This window comes from Heterocephalus glaber, unplaced genomic scaffold (assembly GCF_053883595.1).
Source record: "Heterocephalus glaber isolate CG9 unplaced genomic scaffold, H.glaber_assembly_v1.0 deba00000621, whole genome shotgun sequence".
NCBI lineage: Eukaryota > Metazoa > Chordata > Mammalia > Rodentia > Bathyergidae > Heterocephalus > Heterocephalus glaber.
The window spans coordinates 21,431,638-21,444,361 of NW_028258153.1; the positions used below are offsets into that span (position 1 = coordinate 21,431,638).

The window sequence follows — 12,724 nt, forward strand, 5'->3', positions numbered from 1 at the left end:
CAACATCCTACCCCTAAACAATTTCCGTGAGGAGATAAATTAAGATCACAAGATGACCAGAGTTCAAAGTTAAAGACTCATTGAAGTAATTGAAATGCCTAATTTCTAAAAGCTTCCCAAAGCACTGTGTGAGACTGCAGTTTTTGGCCTAAACGAGATTCACAGATATCAACAACTGTCGGTAGATGCCTTGGAACACATCTAGCACTTCTGTGGAGTCTCGGAACACAGATGACAGAAAAGCAGATGCAGGTGGCTCCTCCACCCGTCCACTCCCTGAGTGGGTGTCGCCCGAGGCCCTCCGGGAGCAGCTAGGGGCCCCCTGGCCGCGACAGGGCCCGGGATTGAGGCCACAGCGGGGGTTTCCCTCCGCACTCATTCATTCTGATTCACGCGTTCCCGGAGGCGGCTCCCAGGGACGCGTGGAGGAAAGGCGGGGCTCGGAGGACGCCCGGGCTGGGTGCGGTCGGGAGCCGGGCGGCGGGGCCCGGGGCGTGCGGGGCGCGAGGGGCGGGGCGGGGCCGATCGCGCCGGAAGTGGGGGTGGGCGGCGCGGCGGGCGCGCGGCGAAGGCCGGGAGTCTGTCCGTGCAGCGGCCGCAGGCTTCGGCCCCGCCTTTTGCGTCTCCGCCGGACGCGGCCGCAGTGGGCTCCGTCGCCGCGGGGCACTGCGTCCTCCCCGCCCCGCCGCCGCCGCCCAGTCGGCTGGCCAGTCAGTCGGTTTGTCAGGCAGTCAGCCACTCAGGAGCAGCTGGCGTTCGTGCGTGTCCGGGGCAAGAGCGCCGCGCCCGGGGAGGAGGTGGTGGCGACGGCAGCCCGGGCCGCTGAAGGAGTGAGCGGCCGTCGCGGTGAGAACTGCGTCTCGCCCTAGAGTCGCGGAGGCAGTGGCCGGCGTGGGGCCGCGAGGCGCTCCCGCCTCCATCTTCTCGGCGCGCGCAGGGCCTGGGGCGGGGTCGCTGCCCGACGAGGCGACCAGCAGGGATCGGGGGTGGCGGGGCCCCGGGGGACAGCCCTGGGAGACTGCGGGGGTGCGGGGAGGGCGCGGCGGGGCCGAGGCCGTGGGGGAGAAGCTGGCCGGGAGCCGGGCGTGGTTCCTGGAGTTCGGGGCCGAGATTTGAGACGGCTGGCGGGCGGGCGCGCGCTTGTGGTCTTCTAATTAAGCAGGCTGAGGGGTCGCCCCATCTCACCTTCCCGCGTACGTTCCCGCCGGAAATCCAAACTGCTGTCCAGGGGTGCGATAGAAAGGGAGGAGGCGGCGTGGTGGTGGAGATGCCTTCGCTCTAAGACCGGTCTGGAAAATGTGCTGTTCTTATTCAGACAGCGTCTTAGGGTGACTCCTCAGTGAGCGCTGGAAACTGCATGCGTTTGCAGCCTGTAAGCTCAAAGACGTGGCTCGGTATGAAACAGGAGCTTTTGAGGATAGTGTATTGCGTGATACTTGTGTGTTGCATTTCTGTGCAGTTGGGAAGATCTGGGGGAATGGATAGTTTTTCATTCAGCCTCCTAGAAAAGGCTACTGTGTGGAGCATTACTCATGGGGCTGTGGGAAGCTGCCTGAGTATGCGGAGTCCACTGGAAACGGAAAGGGAAAGGAAGGTAAGGTAAGGTAGGGGCTGGGGGGAATCATCGGATAAAGAAAGGGCGGTATTGAGTCCCTGAGGTAAACATCTGTGGAATACCTCCTGCCTACTCCCTGTCAGGCAGGGTGGGGACACAAAGTGAAAAAGATCTGCAACAAGGGGCGGTAGAGAGCGCCCTTTGGAGCCGGAAAATCGGTCAGCGTTCCTTGCTCCCTGGCATTGACCACCAGCGTGAAAGTGAGAAACCTATTGAACTCTCGAATGTAGTTCCCGGTGAGGAAACAGAAATGCTGCCACCTGTTTATCTCCCAGATGGTAGTCCAGCAGGTTAAAGGAGATAATGTCTGCAAAATTGGTAGCATCTAGCCTAGCACTTAGGTGTTTAACAAATGCTAATTCTTTTCCTCGTTTCTGACTGCTCTCTAGGGATTTTTTTTTTTCTTGGAGGAAAGTGGGTAAGAGGTGAATATAGATCATTGTAGTACAGTGCATTATATAACAAAATGTCAAAATAGAGGTGTGGAATAAGAAGAAGAGATTATTGATTATGGCTTGAGGGAATTGGAAGATCCATGGAATGGGCGGCATTTGAATGGAACCCTTAAGGATGGGTAGGATTTCAACAGATGCAGATAGGGATAGCAAGACATTCCACAAGGAGGTGGTGCTGTCCTTTGAGAGCTGAAGGGAGGCGGAAGACTATTGGGGGAGGGGCAAAAAATAGAGACACCCTTAAGCTTTTTAGTTCTTATTGAGTCTAACCTTCAAATTCTCTCCGTTATTTTGCTTTTTGTGTCGCCAGTTTCCCAGAAACCAGTTGTAACCTGTTCAAATAAGTGCAGAAATGTCTGCAAAGATTAATACATGATTTTTTGCATTAGACATTTTATGTTACTTGGATTGCTGTTCTTCTGTTTGAATAGAATTGTTTGTAGGTGTTTCCCTGTGATGAATTTTATTAATTATGTTTGTCAGAAGCACTCATCTAATTTTACAGGCTTAGAGATCTAAGATTATATAGTAGGTAATGGGCTGAAAGGAGTAGTGGGCACTTACTGAGTGTGTTTTCACATTTTTAACACTTCTGAAGTGGTGTTTTTAGTTTTACTACTTTTTGGCCCCCACCTCATAAACAAATAAGTATTTATTAGGTTAGGAACATAGATAACAATTACACTATTAAGATTCTTGGAGACATATTACAGAATCTAATCATGACTTTACTTGCTTTGGTTTGGAAGTAGTTGAATGGCAACATTGGTGTTAATCCCAAACTCTTAGGAAAATTATTAATGAAATAAAATATGTGACCTCAGGCAAATAACTTCACCTCTTGATTCCTTATGAAGTGAATTTTTGGATTAGATCACTGGTTTTCAAACTGTGTTTTACCACTTTTAAGAATTTTGAGGAGGAGCTTCTGAGATTCTGCAGATGTTTGATTTAAATTAAGGGTTGATGGTTTAGCTCAGTGGTAGAATACTTGCCTCACATGCACAAGGTCCTAGATTTGATCCCCAGTACCACACACACAAAATCAAATTTAAAATGTGTTTTAAACTTACAATAACAAAGTCACTACTAAATGGTATGCACTATCTTAAACACTTTATGTGAATTGATTTAGTTAATCCTCACCATAACCCTGTGAAACAGGTGTTATTATTTGAGAAAACAGGTGCAGACAGAGCTATAAAGAGCTGTAAAGTGGCAGAACTGGGTGTGGAAAAAGGCTAATTCTTAAGCTTGTATAGTATTCTTAACCACTTTCCTGTGCTGCCACCATACTAAAATAGAAGGCACACACACTTAAAAATTTGTGGTAAAGTATACATAACAAAATTTATCATTTTAACCATTTTAAGTAAATAATTTTTTCAGTGGCATTGAGTACATTCATATTGTTATGCAACTGTTACATATCTCCACTACTTTTTATTATTATTCCAAACTGTAATTTTATCCACTAAACAATAACTCCCCACCTACCATACATCCCCTTCTAACAACTTTTCTACTTTCTATCTCTGAGTTTGACTACTCTGGTTACTTACCATAAGTGGAATCATAATTTGTTCTGTTGTCTGGTTTATGTCATGTTGCATAATGTCTTAAACATTTATACATGTTATAGCATATATCAAAATTTCATTTTAAAGGCTGAACAATGTTTCATTATATGTATATACAACATTTATAGACATTTGGATTCCACCTTTCGGTTGTTGTGAATAATGTTTCCATAAACATTGGTGTACGGCTAGGTATCTGTTTGATTTGCTGCTTTCAGTTCTCTGAGGTTTGTAGAGTCCACCAAAAAAATGTATACACACTTCAGCAGTTCACATTACTAATAAATATCTGGAAGCTCATGGTCACCACTTTGAGCATGCCTTGTGATTGTAGAGGCCAAAAGTAATTTGTATTAGTCAGTATTAAAATATTTATACAAGTTTTTCTTTTCCAGATGTATACGTTTTTTGGTAAACTCTGTATATATCTAGAAGTGGAACTGCTACAACATAATGATTTATGTTTAACTTTTTTTTTTTTAGAAACTGCCATATTTTCCATAGCAGCAATGCAAATTATTGCTCCCATTAGCAATGCACAAGGGTTCCAACTTCTCCATATCCTTCCAACACTTGTTTTCTGTATTTTTGAATTTATTTTGTAGTGTGAGGATTGAACTCAGGCCTTGTGCATATGAGGCAAGCACTCTTATTGCTGAGCTTCATCCACAGTCCCTCCTTTGAAATATGTGTAATATTTACCCAATGGGGAACCAGGTCATGAGCAAGTATACATGGAAAGAACAAGGACCTTTTTAGGAAGAAATGGATCAGGTCTTGGTCACCCACTTGATTGATGTCTATTTATACTTTATTGGACCAGGTGATATCAATTATAATATTATCTTCAATTTATGGCTTATCCCTTGGGGAGCCATGTAGGCCTGGTCATTCTGCCTTTATCTTGAGGCATGACCTTTAACAGATGCCCCTCCAGCCACAGTTGTAATGTGTTCTCATCCTCTGCCCTGACTCCCTCAAGGGCCTGCCTTTGTCTGACTGCCTGTATTTCTGTCTAACTTAGCTGTCTATAATATTCCCCCTCTGAAGAGGTACTCCTAACTGCGGTGAGGGGGCAAGGGGCAATGACCATTCTGGCTACTTTTGGCTGAAGGGAGTTGTAGTTGTGATAGGCAGTCACAGATACTCTCTAGAGGGTCTGTCTAAAGGTCTTCAACAGATGCCAGGCATCCTTGTCTTGGGTAGGCATATAGCTTTAAGTCTGGAGGAGACAAGGCCAAAGAAATAGTTAAGTATACATCGGCCAAATAATAAGATCAACAAGACTATTATGAATACAACCAGTAAATGTTTCCACTGGAAAGAACCAGTCAGTAATGGCCTCCCACAAAGAGGATAAGGAGAAGGTCCAGGGAATCTTAGAATCCAACATGGCATTAATTTGTAATTTAATATTGACCAGCCATTGAGATATTAGCAGAAGATCAGGAATATACACACAATGCTCAGCTTTTACAATTGCACACCTGCCCCCTTGTGTTGCTGTTAGGATGTCTAATGCCACCCGATTTTGGAGACAGCTTGCCTCATTAATTTTACTTCATTTAGGAGAGAGTCACCAGTCTAGGTGTCTTTTAAGGCCCATTGAGTAGTTCGTTACCAAGGCCTGCACAGCTGGAAGGTCCACAGAGGAAGAATGGTGGAGGGGTGAAGAAAAGACAGATACAAAAAGCTAAAGCCAGGTGGAGCCTTCTTCCTGATGAGAGAAGAGGACTGCCTAGGAACTGCAGTGTGTTTAAGTGGTAGCAATAAGGGAAGTGCAGGGGGAGGTAAAAGGAGCTTGTCTGTAACCAGAACTGGGAGACTAGCTAAGGTCTGCAGAACATCATGCTTTGATGGTTTTATGGGGGATGGACAGGGAGGAAGACACATCCTCTTCTCAGCCAGGTCCTGCTCTGCCATGGCCTCTTATCACCTGTTCTCCTCCCACAGGGCCCTGTTGCATCCTCAGGAAGAGGCAAATTAGGCATGGCCATAGTGATCTATAGCGCAGCACTCCCAGTGGTTAGCCAAGGCCTTGATGTATTGCATGCCATCCTGTAATCCTAGGGAAGGGACAAAGATAGAAGCCAAATGATCATATCAGTGAAACACACTCCTAGACCATCAGTGTCAGAGGTGGGGTAAGTTTGCAGGTTTGTTGTTATTTTTGACACTCCTGATAGTTTTGATCCCAGCATGCATCTCCGTATCCATCCAGGGAGTAGCCAGGGCCACAAATTGGTTCCACAGGACCAATAAGTACCATTGAGGACTTCCCACCTAATTCCAGGGCAATTAAACCAGTCTCTTGCAAATGAGTCTTTGACCTATAAAGTTATCATGTGTATACACTGCTCAGGGGTGTGTCCATCTTATGTATTTAGAAGAGTTAGGCCAATGAGAAATAGGAGTGATTTCTTTGTTCCCAACATAGGGGCCTTTCTATAGTTGGAGTTAATCATGTATAATCACCCCATATCTGAAAGTAGCCATCTTGATAGCTATGATTGTTGGCTCTCATGATAGGACCCCTACTCTTACTTAATAGAGGTTCCACTAGAGTCTAGAGAGGCTTCAGTGACATTCTTAGAAAAAAATTGATTATGTCCAGGATCGTTAAGGGTAGAGTTAATAGGCTGTTCAGTCACCTTGTAATGGTGGGCTAAACTATGAACCTCTGAACTTTTTTGTGTCTCATCAGTGTAGTCTTGTAGCTTATTTCAATCATCTCCTTGAAGTGAGGATACCCACCAAGAAAGTTCTGATGTACTTGACAAGGGGAGCAGGCCACATATCCATCAAGATGTTTGTTGTAATAATTGCATATTCCTGTCCCTAGACTAATAGGGAATTATACTCTGCTTTAAGAGGTAAAGTAATTAGTAAAAGGGCTAAGTAACTAACATCTTAGATTACTTATCTGAAGACTTTGCTTTCTTTTTGAACAAGAATTTTAAGTCTTTTGTGGGTTCACAGGAGTATTCGGATGGTTGCTTACACTCAGTGACAGTCTGGTTCCCGGGGCTTAAGTCGGGTGTGGTGTATCTAGGAGTCCAGGCCTGCTACCTTGACAGCTAATGGAGTTGATGGGATCACACTATATGGTCCTTCCCAAGTTGGTCCTAGGGAACAAGATGAGGGAAGAGACTTTAACAGTACTAAATCCCTGGGGTGGAATGTGGGATTTCCCTTCTCTTTAGGCTGAGCTTCAATTAGCTGTTGAAGAATCTGTTGGAATTTAGCCAATGAGGTGAGATCTTTTAGTAAGACACCTGTTTCTCTATTGAAGAGAAAATCATTAATGAGAAAAGGGCATCCATGAAGCATTTCAAATGGACTGAGGCCTAGAATTTGAGGTGTATTTCTTACTTTGATAAGAGCTAAAGGTAGTAAGTGAGGCCACTGTAGATGGATTTCCTGAGCCACTTTGTGAAGATACTTCTTTAGAATCTCATTCATTTTCGCTGCCTTTCCTGATGATTGTGCCCTCCATGTACAATGAAGGTGATAGAGAATGCCCAGTGTCTGAGAGGCACCCTGTGTGTTTGTTACTTTACCACTCTGTAAGCTCTTAGGAAGTCCAAATCTGGGAATGAGTTCTAAGACCAAAACCTTTACCACCTGTTGTACTTTTCTGTTCACAAGGAAAGGCCTCAACCCAATTTGTGAAAGTATCTACCCAGACCAATATGTATTGGAGCCCTTTACCCTTTGGTATATGAGTAAAATCGAGCTGCCAACCTCTCCAGGGTATTTACCATTTCTCTGTATACCTGGAGGGGCTACTGTCTGGTTAAGAGGATTATTCTTTTGGCAGAGCTCACGTCTTAACTGTCTGTTGTATTTTCTAAGAAAGTCGGTTTCCTGTGAATAAGTTTGAGACCATCTGGTGGATCTTGTCTCTTGTGAAGTTTGATGTAAAGATTTAATAATTTTCCGTTGACTAGCACCAGGAAGGAACAATTTACCATCATCTGATTGTAATCATCCTAATTGAAGGAATTGACACCCATGGAAGAGCCCATTCAATTTCTGACTGAGAATATTTGGGTCAAGTATAATCAAGGTACCCTTCCCAAATCAGGGGGGGCCTGAAAGGAGAGCCTTCAAGCAGCTTCTTTTGCAGCTACATCAGCCAGTTGATTACCTTGAAATTCTTCAGCTCCCTTTTGGTGCCTTCTACAGTGAATTACTACCACTTTGGAGGGCATGGACAGATGATAAAAGTTCATCTATCTTCTTAGGATAAGAGATCATTGGCTATTAGATAAGTCCTTTATAGAAATTTTATAGGAACTTTACAGGAGATCATTGGCTGTTAGATAATTCCTTTCTTCCCATATGGCTGCATGAGCAGGCAGCACTAGGAGAGCATACTTTGAATCTGTATAAATATTGACTTTCTGTCCTTCACTGAGTTGTAAAGCCCTGGTCAGAGCTATGAGTTCTACTAACTTGGCACTAGTCCCAAGGGAAAGTTAGGAACTTCACAGTGTCTGTTGTAGACTCAGTACTGCATACCTTATTGTTCTTGTCCCATTTTCCATGAAGGACTTGCCATCACAGAAGTGGGTCAAATCAGTGTCAGTAAAAGGTGTGTGTAACAAGTCTTTTCTTGCTGTGTACATATGGAGAATTACTGTTTGCAGTCATGTCTTCCAGCATCAGTTTCCTCATTTTCTTGTGGAAAAGTGGCAGAGTTTAAGGAAGGAACATATTTTTATTTGAATGGCTAGTCCTTCTAGAATAGAGCAAAGTCATTTGTCAGATAGCCATAGGCTCCCTTTGGGAGAAAGAAGTCCTGCCACATTGTGAGGTAGGTGTATATACAATGAGATCTGTGCCTAAAGTCAACTTGGATGCCTCTGGTACCAGGAGAGCTGTGGCAGCCACAGCTCTGAGGCAAGCAGGCCATCCCTTTGCTACAATGTCTAATTCATGACTCAGATACCCTACAAGCTGTTGAGTAGGTCCTTGATCCAGTGTAAGCATTCCCAAAGCCATGCCTCTCCCCTTCTCATCACCATATAGATTAAAACAGTGTTCTGTCAGTAAGCTCAGTGCTGAGACATCTGGAAGTGCTTGTGTAAGCTTCTGGAATGTGGTTTGGGAATTACATTCCTAGGTTAAAATACGGGCATCTGCCTTTTGGGGTTTCTTTATGAGCTGATAGAGGGGATGTGTGATTTCACCATACCCTGCTATCCAACACAACAAAAGCCTGTAATTTCTTAGCTGTTTTAGGGTCTTGAGCTGAGGGAAAGAAAGTATTGGTTTAATTCTCTCTTCTGCCAGCCTTCAGGTTTCCTTAGGTATGATAAGGCCCAAGCATTTTACCTCAAGGCTGCAAAGTTGTGCCTTAGACCTAGAGACCTTATAACTTCTTGTCTGCTAGAAAATTTAGCAGAGTATTGTGGGTGCCTTAGCTAGAGAACTCTTCTGAGAGGGCACGTAACAATATATCATCTACATATTGCAGGACTGTAACTTGGGAAAATTCAAAACATGCCAAGTTGTGGAAAAGCACTTGCCCAAAAAGATGAGGACTGTCTCTGAACCCTTGAGGAAGCACAGTCCAAGTCAGTTGAGAGGCCTGGTTGTGAAGGTTTTCAAAGACAAAAAGAAACTGAGAATCTGTATGTAAAGGAATACAAAAGAAGGCATCTTTTAAGTCTAACATTGAAAACCAACCAGCATCTTCTGGGATATGAGAAAGGAGAGTGTATGGGTTAGATACCACCAGGTAGATTGGCACTACTGCCTCATTTACCCATCTAAGGTCCTGTACCAACCTCCACACTCCATTGCATGTTTTTTTTTTTTTTTTCTGGTACTGAGGTTTGAACTTGGGACCTTGCGCTTGCAAGGCAGGCCCCGGAACCATCCATTGCATGTTTGAACTCCCAAGGCTGGACTGTTGCAGGGGCTGTTAATAGGATGTAAATAAACTTTGTGTCTCTAAGTTGTGGCTTATTGACAATAGTCCTCTTTTAACTTCAGACCTTAAAGGGTATTATCTCTGGTGAGGAAAAATAGTGGGATCTTTAAAATGTATTTGCACTGGGGCAGCTCTTATTGCTCTTGGTATTCTACTGTTTGTTGACCCTACTTCAGGATTTATTTGTGTCCACCAGGGGGAAGCAGTGTACCTGATCTGGGTGCATGTATATTACAGTACTCAAACAAGATAGCTCTCTCTAAGAGGGGAATTGGACTTTCAGGCATAGTCAAAAAAGAGTGAGAGGACTGGGGATTTACTCAGTGGTGCCGCACCTGCCTTGCAAGTGGAACATCCTAAATTCAATCCCCAGTACCAAAAAAAAAAAAAAAAATGAGAGAAGAGAAAGCTGTCCCAGTTACAGCCTAAGGCTTATGAGAAGTAGTTACCTCCTCTCCAGTATCTCCTTTCACTAAAGTATGGTGGCTAAAAGGAAGGTCAGGGTTGAAAAGAAGGACTGAGAGACACATGCCAGTGTCCAGCAATAGGCTGGTTTCATTTCCCTCTGTAGTCATGATTACCTGGGGCTCCTATGTGGAGGTGACAGTCTGGCCAGAGGCAGAAGGCAGAGAGTGCCCTGGGGCCTTCAGTCTTGATGGATCAGCTGGTAAGATGGATTTGATCCCTGGGACCTCCATCTCAAGGGGCAGTCCAACTTCCAGTGGTCACCTTTGCAATCAGGGCATGTCTCAGGGGGCCTCTTGTAACAGTTTTTATCACAGTCCCTCCTAAGGTGGCCTGGATTTCTGCAATGGTAGCAGGTGAGTTTAGTTGTTGAGCTCTTTTTGGATCCCTGGGAGTCAGACTTAGAGTCTATTCCTTTTAAGGCCATAATCAATGCAGCCTCTTTTTCTTGGTCTCATTGCTTTCTCCCCTTGGCCTCTTCTTGTCTGGATTATAAAATACTATAAAATACTGAGGAGGCAATTGTCACTACAGTATCAAGTGAGCTATCTGAAGCAAAAGCCATCTTTTTGTAGCTTTTTCCTAATATCTGAAGCTGACTGGCTAATAAACTATTCTTTAAGAATAATCTGTCCTACTGAAGCAGGAGCAAGGAATGTGTGTTTCACCAGTGTCTCTTGTAAATGATCTAAGAAAGCGGAGGGGTTCTCATCTTTCTCTTGATGAATAGCTGACAATTTAAAATAATTGAAGGGGGCCTGGGGATTTAGCTCAGTGGTTTCGCCAACTGCTGTGCAAGCACAAGGACCCGAGTTTGATCCCCGGTACCCCCCCCCCAAAATAAAATAAAATAAAATAATTGAAGGGCCTAGTTCTTGTCCTTAGACCTTCAGGAATACATCCCTGAAGATGTTTCCTATTCCACTCTCCCATCTGGTTGGTAGGTCAATAGGGATCTTGTGTAGAGACTGCTTGGGCTCCACTAGGAACTGGCTGTTCCTCCTGGCTGCCTGTCTTCTGGCCTTCTAAAATTAACAATATGATATTCATCTCCAAATGTAATAGAAGTCAGTGTTTGATTTAAGAGTAACATTACATATTTTCAGTCTAGTTCATAGGTCTGAGTAAGTCCCCTAAACACTTCAATGTACTTATCAGGGTCATCTGAAAACTTTCTGAGATCTTGTTCGATCTGTTTGAGGTCCCTGCGAGAAAAGGATACAGGGATATGGGTAAGGCCATATTCTCCACCAACTCCCTAGAAGGGATACTGTCATTGAGGAGCTTGAACAGAATCATATAGGGATGGATTTGGCCCAGTAGAGGCTTCAGTTAAGGTTGGCATGGAAGCCTTGCCCTTAGAGTCCGGAGGGCAAGTGAGGGAAACCTCAGGCTTAGTAATAGTGGATGAGGCTTTGATTAAGGTTGCCTTGGAAACCTCATCCTTAGGATCCGAAGGGCAAGAGAGGGGAACCTCAGGCTCAGTAACAGATGCATCTGATTGTGCTTTAAGGGCCACAGGTGCCTGGCTTTTCTTTTGGTTGCCTTTACATTTTGAACACAAGGATTCTCTCTTAATGCAAAGAAAGTCTAAACATAAGGTAATTCTGACCATTTTCCCTCTCTTACAGTATAATTCTAGTTGTGAAGTGGTATAATCAGTACTTTCCTCTGCATTCCATTTTGCCTTTAGGGGGTAGGCAGACCATGTGTGGGTACAGAAAAATATTGAACAGCTTTTTCTCAATATGTGAGGGTCAAACAATTTCCAGTGCTTGAAAATGCATTTCACAAAAGTAAGAGAATTCAACACTGAGTTTCCCACCTGCAAAGCAAGGGGAAAATAGGCATCCCTTTTAATCCCTACCTGGTTTCTATGTCCTCTCAAGGCAACGCCCAAGGTGACCTACTCAGAGCAGGTGGCTGCTATCTGGAGAGTGACTAGAAGATATGTCAGGTTGGACTAGCCACCCTTACTAACATGCACCACTACCTTCTCTGGAAACTCCTAACTTCAGCATGTGTTTCCAAAAGCACAAGCTACAATTGATTCCAGCTTATAACAGTCATATTTGAAGAAGCATAATTAAACCAATAGTCAAAAGATAATCTGAACAACTGCTTTCCAATTCTTTGAAAGAAAATGAGAAGAAAAAAATCAAAGGGGAAATTGGAAGTGGTGGGAGCATTTCCCAGCCTGCAAAAGAGATCACCTCCAATACCTCAAAGAACTAGGACTGGAAGTCCCATTTAACCCAGATACCTGCTGGGTATCTTCCCCAAAGAATTAAAAGAATCATACCAGTGATATAGGTGCATCCATGTTCATAGCAGCACAATTTGTAATAGCTAAAACTTGGAAACAGCCCAAGCGCCCATCAACTGGAGACTGAATAAAGAAAATGTGGTTTTTTAATAAAATGGAGTACTACTCAGCCATAAAAAGTGAGAAATTAGAGACATTTATAGCTAAATGGATGCACATTGAGGCGATACTCTTGAGTGAAATAAATAGGACACACTTGTGTAAATACTGAAGTTTCTCTGGTGTGAGAAACTGAAAGTATAAATAAGGACTAAAAGGTATAATAGATAATGTGAAATAGGAAGAAAAGGGGCAGAGGGGAAGGGGAAGTGGGAGGGGTAGGGGAAAGGAAAGAAGGGAATG

The 12,724-nt window shown here is 44.0% G+C and overlaps 1 protein-coding gene across 2 annotated transcripts in view; it reads left to right on the forward strand.

Moving 5' to 3' along the window:
- The first annotated feature begins 542 nt into the window (after positions 1–542).
- The window catches only part of Raph1 (Ras association (RalGDS/AF-6) and pleckstrin homology domains 1), a 127,135-nt gene continuing 114,953 nt past the window's right edge, over positions 543–12,724 (forward strand). Inside the window, exon 1 of one of the 2 annotated variants that reach the window (XM_021263579.2) lies at positions 543–846. Coding sequence is in view for 1 of the 2 variants with exons in the window: in XM_087205831.1 (XP_087061957.1) it covers positions 1,358–1,594 (237 nt within the window). In the remaining variant the exon portion in view is untranslated. Of the gene's footprint in view, positions 847–913; positions 1,595–12,724 lie in introns of those variants that run through there. The other variant, XM_087205831.1, reaches the window with a different exon arrangement.